Here is a 24345-nt window from a genome sequence, read left to right on the forward strand (position 1 = left end):
TTATGGAAATTAAGTACAGGCTATTTAAATCCCCACTTCATTTGCAATGTCGACCTGCCTCCCTCTGCCAACAGAGGGATGCAGTCTAGACATGCCCTGGGAGCGGTCGGACAGCCAACATAGGCTACCCAAAGGACATAGCTGGCTCCTGCATTTGGAAAGCAAGATAAGGATCCATGAATCAGAGAATACAGAGAATTGTCCAGAGAGGCCAGTGCACATTTGCCAGATCCCACTAGCACGTTATCTACAAGTCTTTGGAAATTGCAGGTGTGTTGTATAGCCCGAAAAAGAGAACTTTAAATTCATACGGCCCCACATGTGGAATGAAGGCCGACTTTTCCTTGTCTGTTTCCTCCAGAGCTATCTGCCAGTACCCCTTGGTTACGTCTAGGGTGCAGATTAACTGGACATGTCCCAGTTTCTCCAATAGCTCCTCTGTGCGGGGCATTGGACAGTTGTCTGGGCAAGTTACAACATTTAACTTATGACAGTCCATGAAAAAGCAGATTTCTCAGTCTGGTTTGGGGACTAGGATCACCGGAGAGGCCCATGAACTTTCAGAGGGCTGAATTACACCCATTTCGAGCATGTCCTTGGTCTCCTTCTCTATAGTCGCTTTGGCTGAAGGAGCCATCCGATAGGGTTGGGCTCTGATTGGGTGAGCTTCACCTGGGCTAATGAAGTGGTGAGACTGTTCAGACCATCCTGGGGTGGCTGAAAACATCAGAGCGAAGCTGGTGCCCAGCTCCTGGATCTGCTGTCACTGCTCATAGCCAAGGCTCATGGGGAGGGTTACCTCTTCGAACCAAGCTTGCCTTTCCCATCATAGTAGGCTCCTTCAGGCCACGCCGTCTCATCTCTCTCAGGGACAGTGAATAGAAGAACCTGGAATTCTCGGGAATAAAAGGGTTTTAGAGAATTATCATGATATCCCTTGGGCTTAAGGTTAGGCTGTGGGAATGCTATGAGGTAGTTAATTGTATCCTTTGGTATATATGGTTGTGACTACTTTCTTCCACTATTTGATCTGAGGAAGTGGGTCTGGCCCACGAAAGCTCATCACCTAATAAACCATCTTGTTAGTCTTTAAAGTGCTACATTGTCCTGCATTTTGCTATGTGCTCTTGGACTGTGAATGGTCCGTCCCAGGATGCCTCCATCCTATTGGCCCGGAGCGCATTAGTACCATGACTTGCTCCCCTACCCTGAAGGAACACTGTGTCATGTTCCTCATACCAGGCCTCCTGCGCTTGCTGAGCATTCTGTAAGTTTCATTGAGCATGGGCTAAAGAGCCTCTGAAGGTGTTTTGCAAGGTGCCCACAAAATCCACGTTAATCCCTGGAGAAGGGTAGCCCATTCCTATTGCTGCTTCACTATTTGCAATGGCCCCTCAATCTCATGGCCATACACACGTTCAAAGGGTGAGAACCCCACACTCAGATGGGGCACAGCCCTGTGAGCAAACAGTACCTGCTGCAAAATTCGGTCCCAATCACTGGAGTGTTCACTTTCAAATTTGGTGGCAGAGCTCCCCAAGTTCCATTAAGTCTCTCCACTGGGTCGTCTGTTTGATGGTAGGGGGTGGCAACCAAGCGGTTCACCCCATGAGCTTCCCAAAGAAGTTCCATGGGCCCTGTGTGGAAGTGAGTCCCTGAATCTGTAAGGATCTCGGCAAGCCAACCAACCCTGGCAAGAATGTCTGTTAGTGCCTGGCACACGCTCTTGGCTGGGGTGTTCCCTAGAGTGGCTGCTTCAGGCCATCAGGAGGCAAAATCCTTGCAAGTCAGTATAGATTGTTTTCCTCTGGGTGTATTTTTAGGGAAAGGACCCAGAATATCCACAGCCACATGCTGGAGTGGAACCTCTGTTATGGGGGGGGTGCCTGGACCTGGTCTTGGGGTTTCCCCACCCGCTGGCACACCCCACAAGACCAGACATACCTAGACACACCCGTTCCCAACCAGGCTTTGGTTCTGTTCACCCCAGCAAGGCCGCTAGGGTGACTGAGGGCTGAGCTCAAGAGCTTTTCCCAGTACTTGGTTGGAACAACCGTCTCTGAGGATGCCGGTCCTCCTTGCGCCCACCACAAACAATCTCTGTATAAAAGTCTTTTTCTACCACAAACCGGCACCAGTTAGAAGACTGGTGGGGACTCGCTCCAGGCCCCCATCCAAGCTCCCTTGAGGCTCTCATCTGCTTCCAGCTCCACCTGGAACCGCTCCCTTGATGCTAGAGACATCCGCTCCCTGCTGGGTTGTGGACTTGGTGTTGCTTGTTCTGGGAGCGATGCAGGTTGATGTGGGTGTCTCCACCAGCAGCGAACCACACTGGGCTGGTGCACTGGGTTGTGTTGCAGGCACCGGACTCCACGGATAACGTCCAGTGGTAAGTGTTGATTCAATACAGTCAAACTTTAAAAGCAGATGGTGCCTTAACATCGACTGAAGTCTGGAAGAGGCAATGCTAAATCTCACAAGCCGGTAGTGATTTGATTAAAGGGATGGGAAAACAGGTTAGATTTACCCCGGCCCCCCCAGACTCTGAAATTCGCCGTTCTAAGTGGCTGCTGGGCGAGTGTGTCTGGTGCCAGGGGGAAGTGCCGTGTGTTCCAGGAAGAGGCTGTTCACACCTTGCAGAGATGGACTCGCTAGTTCACTGCACCGCTACGAGTTCACTGCAATGGCATCGGCAGCCTCCTTTGTCTCTGTCAGCATCCCATGGGCTGGGAGCTGGCTGCTCCTGCAGCTACATCAGAGTCTCTAACAGATTGCCTGTCCCCGGCCAGCTCCTCCATGCACGGCTCCTGGAGGCTCCTTTATAAACTCCAGCCCCGCCTCCCCAGCCCATGATCCCTTGTGCCTGTCCCCAGCGAATTCCCGCACCCTAGTGATTTCCATCAATGTCTTGGACATGCCCACAAGGTCCTCCCAGCAGCTGCCCCTCCATGGTGCTCCAACCTCATTAGCCGCTCTCCCTTGGGCCTGGCAGGTCTCTCCCCTGCCTGAGTGACCATGCACCATGTGGGACCCTTGCAGCTCCCTAGCACCGAGCACTGACACCCCCATGTCCAGCTGCCAGCAGCCCAGCTCCTGGACGAGCACATAACAGTGACTTCTCCAGAAAGCCATCCTGCTGGCATGGGGCCTCCTGAACCCAGCCCCCAGGCTCCTTCCCCAGCCACAGAGATCCCTGAACTTCTGCACTGGCTGGCGCTCCTTGTGGAGCCAGGAGCTGGGTCCCCACTGCGCTGTGAATGGGGAGGCCCCAGCTCCCCCCTTAGCTGGGCAGTGCAGGGCCTCTGAGCCACAGCCAATGCAAACCCCACCAGGGGGGATGTGTCTCTAGGCACCACTGGCGCCAGCTCCCAGAAGAGATGAGTTGTGAGGTGCTCACCCCCATCTCCCCAGCGTTCCCTTGGCCCTGTGCTGGGCTGGCTCCAACAGGCAACGGCTGAGCTCTTTCTGCTGGTCTCATTTGCTACACCAGGAGCCGGTAATTGGGGGCACTGAGCAGCAGTGTCTGTCCCTGCTATTATTAGCAAGCACTTTGAGGCCGGTTTGGGAGAGTCTGTTACACACAGTGGGGTTCCCTATCGATTTCTTCATTTCTTGCCTCTGCTCTTCCGAGCCCCCTGAGGCTGTGTCTTTCACTCTCCTCTGTCTTCAGGAAAGCAGAAGGGGAGCGGAGCACAAGCTGCTATTGATGTGCCCAGAACAACTTCTCAGCAGCTAGGAAACCGAGAAGGGCAAGTTTTCCGGGAGAGCTGCCTGTGTAGCCAGGCTCTGCCCTTGGACTGACATTTATGGCAACCCTCATGCGCTGGTGCTGCAAAATTCCCCAGGCCCTGTTCTGCAGCGTGGCACCGGCTCGTCGTACCCCGCTCCGGCTGCCAGCACCCCCGCTCTGTGCCGCACAGACCAGTTGGCGCTTTGAACAGCGAGAGGTTTACTTCATTGCTTCACTTGCTTCTTGGCTGAACAAGAGCGCGTAGCTGATGTCAATGGTATCTGTCATTTCGATTAACGTCCCCTGGAATTGGGGGCCTCGTGCCACAGTCCTGGGCACCGCTGTCCCACCAGCTGCCACCGCCCTGATGGGCTCTCTGGACCGGGGGTCAGGAGGGCCCATGGCTAGCAGCTGGCATTGCCGCTTGGAATGCAGGGACAGTGAGCCAGGGCAGCCTGAGGCCTCCAGGGCATTTTCCCACCTGGTCTCCCGGTCGCTGGCTAGAGCAGGGGATGCACAGAGCTCGCTGGGAGGACCCGACGAGCGCCTGTTGCAGGCAATGACTCACGCTGGTGTAGACGGGAGCCAGGCTTTGTGCTGGGGCCACCAGCACATGCCAATGCTGGGCTTAGCACATCCCACGCAGTGCTGGGACTGAGCAGGAAGGGAGCCGACTCAGCTGCAGCAGCATCCGGGCAAAGGGAAGGGAGCAGTGCCCAGCCCAGACCCCAGCTCCACATCTGAGACTGACCCTTTTCCTCCACGTTCGTGTTCCCTCCCTCCCTCCCGCCCGACAGAGCCCAGCGCCCTGGCACTGCCGATCACTGGGCCCGGAGCAGCTGGTGCATTCAGCTAGTGATCAGACCAGAGGTGACCTGCTGCTGCGTTCCAGGCTGCCCAAGTGGAGAGAAGCCAAATCACCTCCCGTGGGGAGACGGGCCAAATCTGGATCACAGTCGCACGGGCTGAAACCACCACGACCGCGCTGCCTTCGGCAGGGTGAGGCTGCACCGCCAGGCCGGACTGTCCCAGAGCAGCCTGAGTGCTGAGTGGAGAGGAGGAAGGGGAGCGCCTGGCCAGGGGCTCTCGCTCGGCCGGTTGCGAAGGGCAGCTGCCGGTGACACCAATGCACCAAGCCTCTGAGCAGCCCTGGTTTACTCCCCCTCCCCTTTGCACATGACGGGAAGTGGCTGGCGGGCTGGAGGCAGCCGGGTAGCTCCTAAAAGGCTTTGCTGGATGCAGGCAAGGGCCCCAAGAAGCCGTTTTCACTCTGCGACCCGCCGTCCTGCGACCCGTGCGGAGGCAGGACTCTGCAAGGACGAGACTCCTCGTCGCTCCCGGGCTGAGGTCTTGGAGATAAGAGCTGATCTGAGATCAAAGCCACAGTTTTAAGCAACTCCCACCTTACACGAACCACTTGGTTTACGTGGGATCCAAGCAGGAAAGTGGAGACAGCTCCTGCGCTCATCTGCCTGGCCCATGCCAGGCCTTCGGGCCCCAGGAGTTGGGATTAGCCCCACGCCAAGGGGGCTCATCTCAGTTTTCTGTGTCACAAAACCACTCAGGGTTCAGCTCCCCTTTCATGCTGAAAGCTTTGCCAGGCCACTGGGAAAGCCAGGAGGGGACCCTGGCTCAGGTTTGAGAGTTTGCTTAACGCTCCACTGATAATTCCTGCAGACCCTCTGGGCGAGAGTCAGAAGTGACTGAAACGTACGCAGCCCTTTCTCTGCAGCGAGCCAGGGGCAGTTTGCACCTTACACTGTCTGGCCAGCCACAGGCATCAGAAATCATGAGACAGACCCCCAGGCTCATAAGACTGCTTCAAAGTCAGGAATTTTAAAGCAATGTTGGGAGAAATGGTCAGAACCAAATGAAATTCAGTAAGGACATTTGGACAACAAATGGTAACGTTTCAGGCACCACATTTCAAGAAAGATGTGGAGAAATTGGAGAGGGTCCAGAGAAGAGCAACAAAAATGACTGAAGGTTTCGAAAACATGAGCTATGAGGGAAGACTGAAAGAATTGGGCTTGTTTATTCCTCAAAATATGAGCTTTAGGGGATCTGTCGAAAAAGGGTTTATTTTCAGCAGATCCAGGTCTAGATTGCTGAGTAGTTGGGTTTTTTTTAAAAAAGCTCCATTTTGAAAAAAATGGTGGCCATGTTTATGCTAATGAAGCATGGGATATTTAAATCCCTGCTTCATTAGCAATTTTGACGTGCCTAATCTACATCTCTCTGTCGACAGAGAGGTGTAGTCTAGACACAGCCTGAGAGGGGACATGAGATCAGTTTTCAGCATCTAAAAGGAAGAGTGAGAAGAATTGTTCTCCTTGGCCTCTGAGGACAGGACAAGAAGCAATGGGCTTAAACTGCAGCAAGGGGGGTTTAGGTTGGACATTAGGAAAAACTTCCTACCTGTCAGGGTGGTTAAACACTGGAATAAGTTGCCCAGGGGGGTCCTAGAATCTCCATCTTGGGAGATATTCAAGAGCAGGTTGGACAGGTTGGGGATGGTCTGGACGGTGCTTGGCCCTGCCAGGAGTGCAGGAGACTGGCCTGGCCCTTTGGAGGTGCTTTTCAGTCCTACATTTCTATGATTCTTTTTCTTTGCCCTCTGGCTCTTAAGCCCTTCGGGGTAACCCGGTTCAAGCTCATCCCTGCAGCCCAGAGGGGTAGACACTCCCTTTTTAAACTTGCAAACTGGGGTTCTCCTGTAGTCCCTTGGCTCTAGGAGCAGGGGCTTCAAGAGAGGCATCCCCTATCCCAGATGTGGAACAGCTGCTTTGTAGCAGGCACAGTTGGCAGCAGGAGGATGTGAGATGGGGCAGCTGATCCCACAGTCTCACGGACACTTGGATTTACACCCCTCACTCCCTCCTAGTGCTTGTAACTCACGTTGCATCCTGCCCTTCTGCCCCTTATGTGACCCCGTTATGCCCCCTTGCTGCCTTACACTGCTCCGATCCCCTCTGAATTTGGCCCTCCTCAAAAGTGGGGTCAGTGGTTCAGCACTATGATTGGAGTAACTCAGTGTGGTTAATGTTCCCCATGGAGGGGGGTGAAGCCCTGGGCTGGGTTCCCTAGGGAGGGGTGGAATCTCCAGCCCTTGAGGTGTTTCAGTCCTGGCTGGACCAAGCCCTGGCTGGGATGATTGAACTGAGCTGGGTCCTGCGTTGGGCAGGGCGCTGGACTCGATGGCTCCGGAGGGCTCTGCCAGCCCTGGGATTTCGTGGTTCTGTGACGACACAAGGGATACATTTGGCCCTGGTCTCCAGAGTGAAGGTCAATGGCAGCTGATGCTGGTTCCTCTGTCAAAGGAAATCTCAAGGATGCCAATTCCTCCATTGTCTCTCCAAGCGGCTCGTTTGCTAGAGCTCAGCCTCCTTCCCCGAGGGGCTCGTGTCCCGCCGGACTAGGCCATTCCCCCCATCTGGTGCCTGCTCTTGCCCCTCTGGCCAGAGGCGTCCTGGCTTTGCCATGTTCAGGCCCAGAGAGAAGCAGCCGGACAGACCTGTGGCCACGGAGGGAGTCTTTGATGAGGCCTGTCAGCTGGTCCCAGTACTGACAGTGGGAGCAAGGCCGGGGCTCTGGGAAAGACCCGCCTGCCAAATGGGGGAAGGACCAGAACGTCTCACCCAGAGAATCTCATGGTGTTTTCAGTCTGTCTCCTGGTTGTTGGGCCTTTGGGGTTGGCCCGGCGGTAATAACACAGTGAGTGGCAGGTGCGTGCCATACACTCCTATGGAGCAGAAGCACTGCTCCCCGCCGGAGAAGGATCATCAATTGGGCATCGGCTCTTACGGACAGAGGGCAGGGGGACTTCATCCCTCTGAAGAGCTGCAGGTGCATCGAGGCTGGTTTCTCCTGCTGCCAAAGCACTAGCTGGTGGAGGCTGCTGGCGGCCGGATTCTGTCCTGAAGGGTCAAAGCCTGGAGCTGTGAAGGCAAAGCCAAGTGGCAGAGTGCTGAGGGGCCAGGGCTGGCCATTGGGTGCACTGGTCCCCTTTCTGGGAGGCTGTGGGACTTGAATCCCTGGGAAGGGACATTTCTCATATGAGGGACAATGGACAAAGGGCGGCAGCATGCACCATGAGTTTCCTTGTAGGGCAGAGAACGTGAGGACAGGGGCATTGGGAGAAGAGATTGTCCTTGTCCCCGGTGTATCAGGGCAGCTCTCGGGGAGTGGGTCTGGGCATGGGGGAGGCTGGCAGGAAGGCCGTGGTTGGAACGCGGTCTCAGAGGGGAATGCAAGCGCTCGAATGTTCTGCCTTTGATCTTCCAGTCAATCGGAAGATTTATTCCAGCTTTCACTTCAAATCAAAACGGATCCATTTCATGGGACCGTTCTAGTGGCTGCAGTCTGGAGGCATTTATCTCCCAGAGGGAAGAGACAGGCTCTTCTCTTGGTCTCACTGCACTTATGTGAGGGCAGCTGGGACTCTCAGATACCCACTGTTAACAATGTGGCTATGTCTACATTGGCCCCTTTTCCGGAAGGGGCATGCTAATTTTTCAGATCGTAATAGGGAAATCCGCGGGGGATTTAAATATCCCCCGCGGCATTTAAATAAAAATGTCCGCCGCTTTTTTCCGGCTTTTAGAAAAGCCGGAAAAGAGCGTCTACACTGGCCCCAATCCGGCCCGATCCTCCGGAAAAAAGCCCTTTTCCGGAGGATCTCTTATTCCTCACTTCAAAGTAGGAATTAGCATGCCCCTTCCGGAAAAGGGGCCAATGTAGATGTAGCCTGTCAGAAAGTGCCAGTTGTGTGGCTGCAACTGTGTGTAGTCAGGTGAGCGCCCTGGCTCCAGCTGCAGCGTTTGCCTGGGGAAGGTGCACAGGAGCCATGCCTGGGGGAGCAGGACAAGAGGGAACTGAGCTTTGAAACTTCTCTGCAATCCCTAGTTCCTATTCAGCCAGTGAATTCAGTGCTGGTTCATGTCTCCCAGCTGGCGTTGCACGGTGCCCTCGGAATCCAGGGCCTGGTGTCTTTCCATGGCATTGAGCACTGGCCCCGGTGTGGAGCAAGCCCTTTGACCTTGCTCGGAAGAGGCCTCCAGCCCTTAGCAGCTCTGTGGGTCAGCAAGGCCTCTCAGATCACCTGAGCCTGAGTTCAGTGGGTTTAGTTGCTTTATTAGCCACTGTGAGAAGTTCCTGATGGTTCCTTTGATCTGACCCACCCCTGCTGTGCTGTGAGGTCACTACCTATGTCACACTGCCATGGCGTGGCTTGGTGACATGGTCTCATTGCAAGGCCCTGTAATAACGTCTCAGCCTGACCCTGGATGCAACAGGAGAAATTCATGCTGTTTTCCAACTCCTAGCTTAACTCCCCCACAAAGAAAACAGGCAAGGTATCTTATACAATTCAAATTTCAGCACTGTGTCCCATTGGTTCTTCTGGCTCTCTGCCAACCCCTTAGCAACCTGAGTTTAACCCTTTACTCACCAGGTGCTGGCCAGCACTCCTCCTGTCCATCACACTCTGTATAAAGCTCGTAATGTTTGCTCCCTTTATCAGCGAAAGAGATGCCCAGCTGGGAGCACAAACCAAAAGTGATTTTATTATGAATAAAAATTAGAATGTAATTGGTTGTAAGTGATAGCAGACAGATCAAAGTACATTACTAAGCAATAAAACAAAAACACACCAACTAAGCCTAATACATAAGAAGAACTCATTACAAACCATAATTTCTCACCCCACTTATTTCAGGTAAAGTCCTCCTCAAACCAGAGATGTCCTTTCTCCTCCATGCCTGTCATTGCAAGTCCTTGGTTCCCGGTGTTTTCATGTCCCCTGGTGGTGTGGAGAGCGGGGCGGGGGGCTGTGTGAAGCCAGTTGAGGGCCACCAGTGTTTACTTACCTTGCTTTTATATAGAATTTCCCTAGGATGGGAAGCCATTGTTCAATTCCCTAACCCCTCTGGAGAAAAGTAAACTATTTAAGATGGGTTCCAGAATCAGGTGACATGGTCACATGCCTCTGTAGCACATCTGCAGGAAGTCAGCTCTCCTCCACTCTGTTGCCTCTTGTTAATGGCTATTAGCGTTGTATCTGCCTTCTCTGCTGCTGTTCCTGATGGGCTGGAAATAGGCGTTTCCCACCAAGAACACACTGAAAATAGATCTACAGCCAACAGTCCACATTTCAGATGCAGAAATGGAATGTGCACAGAGCGCACACATTCAGTGGGCCACAAGCTTGCCAGTGCTGTGCTGCACAAAACAGACTGGAGTTCGGGATATTTATATTCCCAAGGAATAGGACATGCACCATCACAACCACCACGTGCACAGAGAGCATGAGGGGAGAGGCTCTGAGCAGGCTGATTGTCAACAGAAGGCAGAAGGGCAAAGTTAAAGCAACTTGCCAACGTGCAGAACGTGGAATGCGGGCGGCGAGAGATGCGGCGTTCCTGGCACAGATGGAGCCTGTGCCTACAAGCAGCAGTTGTGCTGGGGGGAGACGAGCCCGAGAAGGGAGCTCGTTTGCGGGAAGCTGCATCCCATGTGAGGGGAGGACTGGGTGGGAGCCTGACCAGGGTGCAAGCCAGCACGCAGGGGAGAGCCCTCCCAAGGACTGCAGCACCAATCTGAACTCAGAAGCAGGAGGCTGCTCAGGTGCATGTGGGGCCCCCAGCCCAGCCAGCATCAGCACCAGATGGGAGCTGCCGGGCATGCTGGGAGCGTTGAAGAGGGAAGGCCTGTTCCATGGGCATGCCCAGCGCAGAGCTGGCTGAGGAGTGAGCCAGGACCTAGGCTACTCAAGAGGCCTGAGTGCAAAGAGCAGAGCTGGGAATGAGCCTCAGCAACAGCAGCTCCGCTGGGGCCACAAACACGGGCCCCAAGGCGAGTGTGAGCATCCCAAGGCAGGCAGCCCCGCGGCAGGGCTGGGGCGCAGCTGCTGAGGTGAGCAGCCTCTGCCCCGCTGTACTGAGAGCTGCACGTGCCCCTCTCCCTGGGGTGGCACATGGCTTCTGCCCACAGCGGGACCCCACGGCACCCGCAGTGATTTCCCACCACCATCACCAGAGACCCCCCGCCCTTGCTGCAGGCTGGGGCCTGTGTCCGCACAGCTGCTGAGGGCTCACGCTGTCAAAGTGGCAGGGCAGGTGCGGATAGCAGCCCTCCTCCCCCCAGCCCTTGTGTTTGGGTTCCCCACCCCACAGGCTCTGCACATCTGTTATGCTCTTAAAAACAATGAATGGTCATGCAGCACCTTTGTAGATTCGGCGAGGATCCTGTGGCACCTGAGACTAACTGAAGTGTAGGAGCATCAGCTTTCGTGGGCAAAGACCCACTTCGTCAGATGCATGTAGATTGTATCATAAGCCTGTTGCAGTCCTGGTCGTCACACCCTCCGCTGGTGGAGTTCCACAGGCCAGCCATGCGCTGCGTGAAGAACTTCGTTTTGTTTGTTTTAAACCTGCTCCCTATTCATTTCATTTGGTGACCCCTAGTTCTTATGATGGGAACAGGTAAATAACTTTTCCGTATTCACGTTCTCCACCCCACTCAGGACTGTACAGACCTCTCTCCTATCCCCCCTCAGTCTCCTCTTTTCTAAGCTGAAAAGTCCCCGTCTCTTCATATGGGACCCGTTCCAAAACCCTCATCATTTGTGTTGCCCTTTTCTAACCCTGTTCCAATGTCAATGCATCTTTTTGGAGATGAGGCGACCACGTCTGCACGCAGCACTCGCGTTGTGGGCGTCCCCGGGATTTAGAGAGGCAACAGGATGTTCTCGTCTTACTCTCTAGCCCACAGAGTCATTTTGGAGGGGAACCCCAGCAGATTCTCCACTGCAGTTAACCACAGTGATCCAGTAGACGCGTGTGCACACAATCAATACACTAAGGCACAGGGTGAGGGCAGCCCAGTGCTGTGAAGGCGAGGAAGTTAAACATGGTGCAGGAAGGAAGAGCTACGCATGCATGTGTGAGAGGGCCCCAAGGCCTAGCAGTGTCTGGTCTCAGGTACAGCTTTTGGAGTTCTTCCTCATGCTGGCAGCACCTGTCCCAGCCTTTCCATCCCTGCAATGGCGCTGGTCACCAGAGATGAAGGTAAGAGGGTGCCCCTCCAACAAGAAACTGGCTGGCTGGGGCACTTAGCTGCAGGGGGGAGAAGTGGGGCACTTCCAGCCCAGCTCTCAGGGCTACCTTCAGGCTGCTGCACTAGAAGTTGGCAGCCTGGCAGGTTAGAGGGGTTGGCCTGGGGGGTGCATGTCTGGGACTGCCCCAGCCCAGAGCCCCCGTCCCCACCACTGTTACAGGGAGGGGGCTGCAGCTGCACTTACCTTGTCACTGAGTGTTTTCTTTCTTTTTGCTGAGGAGGGCAGAGTGGGAGGGTGTCTGGCTGTGAGATTTGCCTCACTCCGTAGTCAGCAAAAAGCAGCAGCCAGCTGCAGTCCCTCCCACCCCCTGAAATGTCACCCTTGCCCCCCCTGCACTCACCCAGCCCTCTGCCCTTAGCCTCATCCCCCCAACCTTGACTCCCACATCCCCAGCCCTCACTCCGGCCCCCACCCCACCCCCTGCCCGGAGCCCCCTCTCCCTGCACTGTACTGTTGTATGGCCACCCCCTCACCTCCAGCCACGTCTGCCACACCCCCTCCAAGGGGGCTGGGTTGCAATAGGGCAGCAGCACTAAGAATGCAAGTTACTTTCGCTCAGGCTGGTCGCTCTGCCAGTTACGTTCCGTCGCCCGACCTGTGTGACCCTTCTGCCAAGTGGAGTCGCAGCAACACGGGCTGGGTTCAGTAGCTCGGGCTCCATCTCAACAGGAGAGCACAGAAATGGCTGCAGCCCAGTAATCCGAGAACATTAAGCACCAACCTGGCTGCCTCCAAGAGGCAACGTTTCCCACTCACGCCCAGTGGGAGTCTAGCAAAGAAACCCTATTGAAAGAAGGAACGTCACCTGGCCCTAAGCTGGGCAAAGGACCCACGAGTCGCCCCCCCAGAGCACGCTGGGCAGTGTCTTCCTCCCCCCCCACCCCACTCACACCTGTTGTCTTGGTCTGGGAGGAGCCAGCGTTCCCAGGTGCAGCTGCGGGAATTCACCTCCTTCCCTGGCTTCCTTGGGGGGGGGGGGGGGGCGCTCCTTGCACACTCCACTGACCGGGTGCCAGCTCTGGCATCAGCTGCCCCGTTGGACCCCTGGCTGCTTGCGGCCCACCACTCCCCCAGCTGCACTCCGCACTGGAGCTCTTGCCAGCACAGCTCTGGCCGCTCACACCTAAGCAGAGCGGGGGTGTTTGTGTAAATACGATCTGGTCCTGATGCCTTCTCCTCCTGTCTCATCTTCAGGTGTCGCGGGAGAGCTTGTTCCAACCTTGTTTGCACTTCTTCGGACTGTTCATTCATGGCACCAATTACCGTAATAATACAAACTGTACTTACAGAAGGTCTTCCCCACGTGGGAGCCTTGTCACACTGTGCCCATGGGGCTCCAAAGCAGGAATTCTGACAATGCTCGGCCTGCTCGAGACAAGAACCCACCAAATCTCACAGACCTACCTGGGCAAACTGAAACCACGTCATCAACGATCAATCAACAGATCCCGCAAGAGGGGTCAGCATCCAAACGCAAGAGGCCACACAGACTCAGAACCACTCAGCTCCCTCTTGCATGCACACCCCACAGGCCCTGCCCGGGTCTCAGTCCTGGCTGCTTGGGCACAGGCTGATGCTAGGTTCCCCGTCTTTCCTGGACAATAAGGGTACGTCTAAATTACATGGCTCCGTCAACATGTAGATTTGTTGTTTTGGCAAAGGGAAATGAAGCCGCGATTTACCTTTCCTATGTGTCTAATCTACATGCCTCTGACGACAGAGGCATGTAGTCTAGACACAGCCTAATTGTCAAGAATCCCCAGAGCGTGGGTCCCTCCCCAGGCTGCAGAGCCAGCAGTCGCCTGCTCTTTCCCTCTTGGCCTATTTAGCCACAGAGGAACAGCCTCAACCAGAGAACTGAGGAGGTAGCTCAGGGACAGGCCTCTGGCAGCCATCTTCAACACAGCCAGAAGAAGAGCAAGGACACACTAGAGGCAGCAGGAACGTACATCCAGCCCTTCTGGAACGTCTCAATGAGAAGCCTTCCTGCCTGGCTGCATCTTGCTGCGAGGAGTCATCTCCCTAGGTACCTGCACCCGCCGTTCCCGTCATTGCCAGGGGCAGGACATCTCAGACCAAAGAGTGGGCCACCTGCTCCAATGCCCGCCATTGGGGCGTGTTGGACTGGGGAGACTGTTCACTCCCCGCGACCAGGCCCCGAGCTCGCTCTGTCTAGGCAGGTGGCAGGTTTTCTAACCCTCGCTGAGCCCTTGCAATGCGCATGCACCCCTGGAGGGCGGGCCCCGGGGCGGCACACGTCACCCAGGGGAGTGGCAGGTCTGGGGCGTGTCGCAGGGAGGGGCGGGAGGAATGGCTGGGATGGGGCCGTGGGTTGTGAGATCAGCAGTGCGTGGGCTTGTCACACACAGGAAAGCAGCAGCTCTCAATCACGACTTCGCCCATGGGTGCTTAACAAATGGGTCGCTGAGCGTGACGGGCAGAGACCCCACCCCCATTCCAGAGCTGAGGCTGCTTCCACCCGGGCCCTTCACCTGTCGCAAGCGTGGCAGGTACCTGCTGCTAGCCCCTGTGCTAGGCGCACTGCTATTGCATCCAGGCTGCCTGAACCTCCGCTGGCTTCCTCCCATAAGGCGTCTCCAGCTACGTGCAGGGCAGCATCTGGGAGTTAGGGGATAGCGCAATGGCCAGTCAGCCGTCAGGTCCCGATGTCTCGGGGAGGCCGGCAGGATCTCTTCCCCTGTGAATTGCTTTTCCAGGAAGGGATCGACAGCGAGGGATGCAGAGGTGCAGCTGCCTTCTCTGCCTCCACGGAGCCCTGTTTGAGTAAGTGTTCAGGGTCCCTGCCGGGCATTTAGCTACACGCTCTGGTAGCGCAACCTGCGTTGAACACGAGCCCCATGATTCTATCCCTGGATTTGCCTGCAACCCCCACTTCTCCACCCCTGCCCCGAGCCCCCCACATTCAAATTTCTTACAGGTACTATTGTATCTCAACCCCCACCCTGAGCCCCTGGGGGTTCGATACGCCAGCACCTGCAGGAAATCCGTTACTTTCACCTCTGGATAAAACCGCTGTGCTCTCAGGAGTGCAAACAATCCAGGCTATTCTTACTGACATGAGCCCCTCATCCCATGTCTGTGTGCACCTCCCTGCAGCAAAGTGATTGCTCCCTGGTCGTGTCTAATCAAACTCAGCCGGCACCTGCCAGCGCTGGCTCTGCTCTCCCAGCTAATGGACTTGTTACATGGGAAAGGAAATTGGGTTCGATCGGTGCAGCAAGGGGAGCACCCAGCACCGGAGGGGCCATGCAGGAAGTGCTGCGACTGACCTGAGCCTCCTGGCTCCCCGCAGCGGCGCGAGAGGGGAAGAGACGCAGCTGGCACACAGGGCAGAACGCAATTTGTGGGGCCAGGTTGTCTGACAGGAGTGAAGTTGCCAATGGCAGTGGCGGGGCTCCTTGGCAGCCTGGAGGAAAGGTGCCTGACAGCGCCGCCCCTGCCTCGGGAGCCCTCTCTGCTGCTGCTCCCTGGAGCCGCTCTGAGTTCAGAACAATCGCTCAGCAGCAGCCGAGTCCTGTGGAAGGCTGGGTGGCTCTGCAGGGCCCAGCATTAGGCACACAGGAGCTGCAGAGCCTTTGGCAACAGCAGGAACCAGAGTAGAGGAAAACTGCAGGGAGCAGACACTAGCAATGAGGCTCCAGCTGGGCTCTCGATTACGCCATCTTTCCTGCCCACTCCAGTGTGTGCGAAGGGCCGAGCTTGCTCCGACATGGCGTGTGCCCAAGTCACACAAAGCTGGGCCTGCTCACTACTGGGAGGAGACGCCTGTTCCAGGGTTTCTCAGCCCACAGGCTGGGACCCAAAGTTGGTCACCAGCGTTACAAAGGGCTGAGGTGGCTTCTGCCCCACGGGTTGGCTGGACTCGCCTCCCCACACCAGGCACCACAACCTCTCTGGGCCCAGCCCTTGTGACCACAAGAGCCCAGGGAAGCCAAATCGGAGCGAATGGTATTGCAACCCGGGCCAGGTCACAACCCCACGCACACAAATCTGGCCCCAAGCTGCGACCTCAGAGGCTGCAATGCCAAGAGCAGACAGCAAGGTCCAGTCAGCCCCACAGCACAGGGGTGGCAGATGCCCTCGCTATGGGGTTACTGCTAGGCTGGACCCAGCCCCTCAGGGAGCCAGGAAACTGTTTCCACCCCAGCTTATTTACTGGGTCATGACCCAGCCACAACTTGGCTGCAAGGATCTAAAGCTGCGATGGGGAAGGTCTAGGATGGACATTAAGAAAAACTATTGCACTGGGGGGTGGGGGGCACTGGAATGGGCTCCCTAGGGAGGGGGTGGAATCTCCACCCCGAGAGGTGTTTAAGTCCTGGCTTGACCAAGCCCTGGCTGGGAGGGTTCAGTTGAGTTGGTCCTGCTGTGGGCAGGGGCTGGACTTGACGACTCCTGAGGGCTCTAGCCCTGGGGTTCTACCCTCTCTGTTAAAAGTTTGTACCTTATTTCCAGTTTTGAGTTTTTCTAGTTTGAACTTTCAGTCTTGGGATCCCATTCTGCCTTTGGCTGTGGAACAAAAATACTTGATAGCATCCGATACAGTCTCCCGGTCGGCAATTACAGGTTGGGACCGAGTCACCTCTGAATCCTCCGCTGGCGAGCTGAACAGATGAGCTCCTCGCGCCTCTCACTGGAAGCAGCTTTCCAGACCCTGACCTGTACTTGCAGCTGTTCTTGGCACTCCTCCAATGTCACTTTAGACCACAGACACCAGCACGGTGCTTAATCTTCCAGTTCCAGGAACGGTCCAACCTACGACGTATGCTGAGGTAATAGATTTGTCCTACTCCCATTTGACAGTGCCCTGTATTCAAGCAATAGCATCACTGAGTTCCCCCCTTACTCCCAAGGAGCCCTCACGGCAGGCTAAGTTCCTTCCAGCTGCCGCAGATGCACCATATGGCTCCTGCATCACATCTCCCACTTCTGAGGCAACAAATGGGCCTGACTTCCGAGGTTTTCACCAGGCTAAATCTGCTCCTATCTCCCCACCACTAGGGCCTCCTTCACTCTGACCCACTGCAAGCACAGTAAGACGCTGCATCAGCGTGGGACTTTCACAGCTAACAGCAGGAACGTCCATGGCCACAGCTCTCATGGGCGTGCTTCAGCTGAAGGCCAGGTATAAAGGCCTGCAGAGCAGGTCTGACCTGCTGGCAATGACGCCAGTGCCCCAGCTGGAACACAGAATTCTAAGACCAGCCATGGTGGTAAGAAGGAACTAAGGGAGGTCTGGGGCGGAGCTGCCTCATGTAGCCAGGACAGGGGCTATGGCCACAAGGCCATACTGGGACTGCTAGGCAAATTTTTCTAGGTGTGCTGGGCATGCACACACCAAAGTAGAATACACAGCATCACCTACAGAAAGGAGAAGGAGATGACTTTTTAATCAGGCTCCCCTCAGAACTTTACTAGCTGTACTGGAAGCTGCCCAAAGTTCAATTTGATAGTGAGAACTACCCAGCATGAGGCCTGCTGTTTCCAAGGGCTCTGTTCAGCCTCCACCTCTGCCTGTTTCAGCTTCCCTTCAAACTACTTCAATTAAGTGCCTGTGCCAGGAAGGAAGAACAAGTCCCACCAGCGCAACAAGAACTAAACCAGCCTCTGTGCTGCTTCAACTCAAAGCACCTTCTGAACTGCTCTCTGTGGCAAACTCCACGTGGACCTGCACACCTCTAAGGACATGCACACCTTGAAGAGGCTACATGCATTCCCCATGCCCCATAACAAGTGTGGGACATCTACCTCCCTTCTGTCAAAGGTAGCTTGAGAGGGAAAGACGATTATATTTAGATATGCTAACAAATATCACGGCTGTTTTGCTTACTCTTCAGTTTCTGAGGAGGGATTGTTCCTGGGCCATTTCCTTGCTGCTAGCAATTCTACCCTTCCTAGAGAAAGGGGACTGGCCCCAAGCCTCATCCAGCCAGTTTCATGCTATGCTTTTTTAACAGAGTGGTGCTTGAACGTCTGGGATGCTGGGTCAAATTCCCAAGAGTTTGGAAATGACCAAGAAGAGCTTCAGCATAAGTTACTGGAGGCCTCTTCACTGCCATGACTTCCCAAGACCTTGAGCACCACCTCCTGGCCATGCTTGGACTCAGAGTTCATTTCATGTCAGGTGTCTTCTGTTTGCTTCTGACTTAAAATCCTCAGGGGCAGACAGCCTGAGCGTGTGCGTGAATGAGGGACATCCAGGGACGGGGGCACTTCACTACACGGTGCAGAGTTTCAGCGAGATGATCCACGTGCTGTCGGAACCATCTCACGGGGCAGTATATCTGCCTCACCGGGCCTTTGCTTCCAGCAAGGAAAATGCCACCATGGCCATTTGCTCACATCCTAATAGGGGTATTATGCAAGGTAATTGGCAATACAAGTTTGGACTATTTAATCCCAACAGTCTCAGGCTAGCGGTTGTGAGCAACCAGCACAGGATGCAGTTGGAAAGCCAGGATCTGTTCATCTTCTGCTCTTGTGTGGCACTGGGCAGCATGATTAAATGGGCACAGCTCACCACGGGGGCGTGGGCCACGAGGCACAAGGGAGGATCATTGCTCACTGTAAATATTGCAGAGGCAGGGTTCAACCTTTTGGCATGAGGGAAAGGAAGATAAATGCTACTAGTTCCCTCTGAGCTGCAGGAACCCTGGATCCATCTAATTGCACTTCATAATGGATTCAGCAAACCATTAATTATCAGATTATATTTTAGGAAACTGCAGATAAAAAAGCTTTGTGAAATTTGGTCTTAAAGGGGCCACTACACCACAGTGAAGGTTTTGCATTGTGCTGGCATGGACACATTATGTAAGGTACGTGAAAGCATTTTACAAAGCCATGCATTGTGTGCCTCAGGGGAATGGCTGTAGCAATTGTGGCAGCCATTATATGCTCAGAGAAATATTTGCATTAGTGCCAATTCATTGGTAATAGTATTAAACGCCTGAGAAATGATGGGCCACAGAGATCAGATTAGCGGCTTCTCTCTCCAAACACTGCAGCTTCTGCTGCACTAAAGAAGGCAGGGAGCTCTTGCGGCTTTGTCATCACACAAAGAGGATATGAGCTGTAGCTGTCCAGCTGTGGGCCTGACCACACTTCACGGAGGGCATGAACTAGAATAGCTGCACTGTGCTGACAGCCTTGGTGCGACTGGTCAGGGTTAGGCTCTGCCTATACTAGGCATCGCTAACCCTTGCTAGAGACAGGTTAACTGAGCCATCAGGGGCTGCCAGAGGCGAGTGGATTTTACTTGGGGTTGGAGCTCCCTGTATACCATAAGCACAGGCTAAGTAGCTCCAGGTTGTTAGGTGAAGCCAGACCAGTGCGGGGGAGATGCAAGAGATATGACGGATGGGTGGACACCTTTCCCGGGGGCTCTGCAGAAGAAAGGCAAGGGCCATTTGCTGAAGTCTTACAGGGCCCAAAACACTCCCCAAGTTAGCGAATTTGGTGCCTAACTGTCCTGGGTAAAGGAGAGATTGAGGCTGGGCCACTTCCCCCTGCACAGCTGCCTTCTCAGTAACAGACAGCTAATGAAGCAACGATTGGTCTATTGCAGACTAACACAGCTACGCCTCTGAAATGTTTGAGATTGCTAATTAGATACTTCACCTCCGCCGAGAGTTGACCCAGCATCCTGTACCTGTGCACAATGGCTTGTCCCACCTGCTTGCTGAGACCCTACAGCTGCCAGCCGCACACACTTGGTTTTCAGTCCCATGACTAAACTTTGGATTGCCCTTTACCAGGTGAAGATGCCACTCAGGGCAACGCCCTGGAACCCTCAGCCTGAACCCTCAGCCCTACTGCAGCCAAGTTTTCTGTGAGTCTATTTGGGTGTAAGAGCTCCAGCTCACTCATGGACACAGCTGGTTTTCATGCTGCAGAGCAAAACTCTGTGACATTCAGTCTGCAGAACCAGGCCCTGAGACTTGCGCCACGGGTTTAACACACAGTGTAGACACATCTACAGGTGCAGCCATGTGAGAGGGGCAAGAGAAGAAATGAAGCAGTGTGCTGGAAGCTGCCTTCTCTATGCCCTTGAGACCCTAATTTCTCCATGAGCATCTGTCACCAGCACCCCAACGCAGTTGAGAGCAGCTCTCAGCTCGGATTGATTACTGAACTGGCAGCCCTCAGCTCTTTCTGTGACTGACAAACTTCCTGCATCTCCCTCTTCTGCTTCCCGCCCTTCCCGCAGGTTCATGCCGTCTTTGCTTAGCTGTGCTCTGTTTCTCTCTTTTCCCGTCACCCAAACGGTTTGTCCCTCAGGAACAGAGCACACTGCAGCCCACCACCCCTGCTAAGGAAGGCAGCGCTCCTGGATCCATGACTTCCAAGCAGAGTCTCTTGCGTTCTCATGCCATGTGCCTGCAATGTCTTTTTGCTCCAGCCTTACTGGAGAAAACGAGACTACGACTGCCAGAGCAGCACATCTCGGTACATAAGCCAATGAGCCAGCCGTGGCCTCCCTTTCAGGTGCTTCCAGCCATCTCTCACTTAGCCTCTTCGCAAATCAGAGTTACTTTGTCATCAAACAGGTCCTCCATAGTCACCGCCACCAGCTCAGAGCCATCTTGGTTAGCGTGGGGATCTGGCAATGCCACAAAGACCTGGGAGCCAGCAAGCTGGGCTTCATCCAAGGTGATCATCTGCTCGGCTGCTGCTCCTTGCTCTGATGTCTGAATCACCTGAACAAGAGAAGCGAGGAGACACTTAGAGCTAGCTTTCCTCTACCCTGCTCCAGCATGCGCATTGTTCTCAGCCGAGCTCTAACGAGAACATTTGCTTTCACGCCAGAGCAGTGCAATTACAACAGGCATGAGCCTAATGGAAACTCCAAGTCACATGCACCAGTGATGAAAAAAAGAAGCCAAGCAAGCAATTTAAACATTTCTCTCCACAAAATTGCTGTAATTGAGCACCATACGCAGCCTTGGGTAATAAAGAATCTATGATAACACACTAGCGGAACAGCATCCCAGGGAATCTTGCACTGGCGCCCACATCCAAAAAGCTATTCTCTACCAATAGCTTCAATATTAAAGGGACAGGATGGAATTCAGGCCTAAAATCTGGCCTTACAACATCGTTACAATCTAGTGGGCAATGTTATCTGGATTCCTGCAGCCTCCTTCCTTCAGTAACAAGTCTGCTCCACACACCCTGCCAGCACTTCTGCCGAGAGCACAGGAGGCAGGCTGGAGGTAAAGGGCTGTTCGTGATGGGGAAACCAATTCAGTTTGAATGACGCCTCAGCAGTTTCTAAGTGGTGTCAATACACAGACAGGGCTCCCTCTCCCTCCCCCCAAACCAGTCACATCCCAGTGCTGTGCCTAGCAGAGCCCCAGGAGTGCCAAGCAGCCAGACGCAGGCTTTCCTGGATTCCTCAAACGAGAGAGCTTGAGGGTGGGGGGAGGTGTGGAGCAGTAGGAGGCGAAAGCAGGGAAGCTGGGGAAGCCCACCAGTGCACAGGGTGACGGGGCTGGGAGGAAGGATCCCCGGGAGAGACATTCTCCGGGGTTGCCTGACACTGATGGCTGCTGCCAGTGACGGGAGGAGCCAGTTACCTGCAGTAGCTGGGCAGTGGTGGCCTGGCAGTCTGTGAACGTCACCTTTGGGTGCTCAGCGCTGTAGTGATCCTGCAGCTGCTCCCGAGCGGGGAACAGCTCCCCACACAGCCCACAGGTGAAGGTGCTCTCTAGCTGCTTGAAGTGCTCAGTGGTGACATGGTGCTGCAGGGCTCCCGGGAAGCGGAAGGAGGCCGTGCAGTACAAGCAGCGAAATGGCTGGGTCCCTGTGCAGGAGACATGGAGAAAGCCTCACTCGGAGAGGAATATATGGGAGGGGCAGAGAGCCAGGGCTGGGGCAGGCCTGGCCGGAAGGAGTGCGATGCAGACGGCCCCGGGGAGCAGAGTGACAGGCTCCGTGCTGTGTGCGGGGTGGGACACTGAGACCCTGTGCTGGAAGGGATCCTGCCGGGCTCTGCAACTGCACTACAGCGTGCACTGCTTGGGGTGTCACTTCTATCTTGTCCACCTGTCTTACAGCTCTTCCCACAGCCCCCTCCCCACCTCCCCGCACTGGCTTGATCACCTCCCCGCTTGATCAGTTCCCACCAGCTCAGCCTGGTCTCTTCCCATCTCCCCTTCTCCCAGCAGCTCAAATCCAGAGCCCAGCGCCACACTCACCCTCTTCCCTCTGGAGCTATTTACCCCAACTTGGCTTCCATCCCTGCCCCCATCACCTCATACCCATCTCCCTCCATTCTCTCTCCTGCTGTCTCTGGAACACACACCCCCTCCACAGCCACCCACTCCCTCTTCTTACCTTGCTTTACTTGAAACGGCCCCTGCCTCTGCCCTCTTTTTATGCGCCCTAACCTGCACAAGACCCTGGTGGGGCTGCTGGGCTTCTCCTCCCCCATGATTGCTGCTGCAAACCTCTCCCTCTCCCCCTCCCATGCCTCCTCTTTTGAGCAGCACTGCATCCGGCCCTCCCCTCCCCTGCCAGGCCACTGTCATGTACCCTCCATCAGCTGACCCCTCCGATCTCTCCTCACACTTCAGACTATAGGGCCAGAAGGGACCATTGTGATTAGCTAGCCTGACCTCTGGTACACCTCGGCTATAGGTCTAGGGAAGTTATAATTCAGGGATGGGAGCCTCAGACCCAGGGGCCGGAGCTTGCATGGATCTGGCCCCCGAGGCTCAGCACTGGGGAGCCCACGCTGCTCTCCAGTCCCCCTGCCAGTCACCCGCAGGGCTGGAGCACACAGAATCTACTAGCCTGGGCCTCCCTAGGCTCTGGTGTGCAAGGCGACCGTGACGAGTGTCCTTCTCCTTCTCAGTCAGGGCCTTTTACTTGTGTCTGGCTCCCGACTGATTTTTCTGTGGGTCAGTGGCCCCCAACCCAAAAAAGGTCCCCACCTCCATACACACCGTGTAATACGGTAACTGGGTCACTGCTACAAAATCTGAGCAGTTACATGCACTGCAGGCTCAGCTTTATACTGCAGAGCCCGCAGCAGCGCCTCCCCAGGAATGGGGCCATTAGTCCCTGCCAGCCTGGCTCCCGGGGAGGCGCCGATGCCCCGCCCCAGTGAAGCCGCCTCTCTAGGAGCTGGCTGAGTTTAACTGATGCCATTAACTGATAAGCATCAGCTTATCGGTAAATCCACTAAACTCTGCCATCACGAGACAGCACTGACTGGAATTAATTCCTGTTTGAACTAGAGCAGATCACTGAGAAAAACCACCCAATTTTGATTTAAAAGACCATTGCAAGATCCAGCTCACCAATCCTGAGCCTGGCTCAGCCCCAAATCAGCTTCCTCCCTCCTGCTCTCGTACCACAGTGTGTCTGTGGCTAAATTCCTGCAACCGTGGTGACTTCCTCCACTACGCATTTGTTCTGGTCTCTATGGCTGTGTCTAGACTGCAAGCCTCTTTCGAAAGAGCGTCTACACTACAACCAGTACTTTCGAAAAGCAAGCCGCTTTTTCGAAAGAAAGCACCCAGGCAGTCTGGATTCTCCTTTTCGAAAAAGCACAGTTTGCATTACATAGCGCCTTTTGTCACGTTGCTGAATTGGAGGGAAGCAGCCAGATCGCTGCTGCACCCCTAGGTGGGGATGTTGGCCCCAGAAATTGGTATGGGGGGAGCCATGTGGGGTATTGAATGGGAGATTATTGTTTGTTAATCTTATGTACAATATTTATGTGAGTATATAATGTCTGTGTGTGTAGGTAGGAATCTGTAATCTGTGTGGAAGCTGAATATTTCTGTGAATGTGGTTAAGCATGGCTATGGACAGGCTGAGTAGCAAAGCCCTGTGGAACAATGGCTCTCAATAGGCTATGGACACACCCAAAGAATGGGATTTGTCACCTGAGGGCAGCCAGCAGGAAATATAGAGATTGGCCTCTGACCAGGTGACTTGCTGCAGACTAGAAGAGGCCAGGAAGGAGTATAAAGAGGCCATGTGGTCGATGCCATTTTGTTCTCAGCTCAGCACTTCATCCCAGAGGCAGCACTGCAGGGATTGAAGAGCCCGGAAGACCTGTGAACCCATCCTGATGCTAGGATGCGCAACAAGGACTTTTAACCAGCAGCTGCAACATCTCTGCTAGAGCCTGCATCGAGGACTGGGAGATTCGGTGCATGTAACGTACTGTACTTTAATAACCTCACTCTCATGCTTTTCTTTCTTGTAATAATAAACCTTTAGATATAGATTCTAAAGGATTGGCCCAGCGTGATTTGTGGTAAGGTCCAGAGGGTAAATTGACCAGGGATCTGTGGCTGGTTTCTTGGAACCGGACAGAACTTGTTCGGGGTAGGTGGGATTGGGTGCTAGGACCCCCCACCTGTGTATAGGCCCGGGGCCATCTGGGGCACGGATATTGCTGGGGTGTCGGAGGGGTTTTGCTCGGGAGGCTTCAGGCAGGCTGCTGAAGCGCTCTGTGAGA

At 54.7% G+C, this 24345-nt stretch overlaps 1 protein-coding gene across 7 annotated transcripts in view; it reads right to left on the reverse strand.

Annotated features, from left to right (window-relative positions):
• Positions 1-12281: 12281 nt before the first annotated feature.
• Positions 12282-24345, reverse strand: part of ZBTB40 (zinc finger and BTB domain containing 40) — a 93743-nt gene continuing 81679 nt past the window's right edge. For 5 of the 7 annotated variants that reach the window (XM_075906661.1, XM_075906659.1, XM_075906663.1 and 2 more), the window contains 2 exons: positions 21446-21672; positions 12282-20566 (listed from right to left, as the gene is read on the reverse strand). In XM_075906661.1, the coding sequence (XP_075762776.1) occupies positions 20372-20566; positions 21446-21672 (422 nt within the window). In that variant the 3' untranslated portion in view covers positions 12282-20371. Of the gene's footprint in view, positions 20567-21445; positions 23446-24345 lie in introns of those variants that run through there. The other 2 variants (XR_012897351.1, XM_075906662.1) reach the window with 2 other exon arrangements.

Source organism: Pelodiscus sinensis, chromosome 23, assembly GCF_049634645.1.
Source record: "Pelodiscus sinensis isolate JC-2024 chromosome 23, ASM4963464v1, whole genome shotgun sequence".
Classification (NCBI taxonomy): Eukaryota; Metazoa; Chordata; order Testudines; family Trionychidae; genus Pelodiscus; species Pelodiscus sinensis.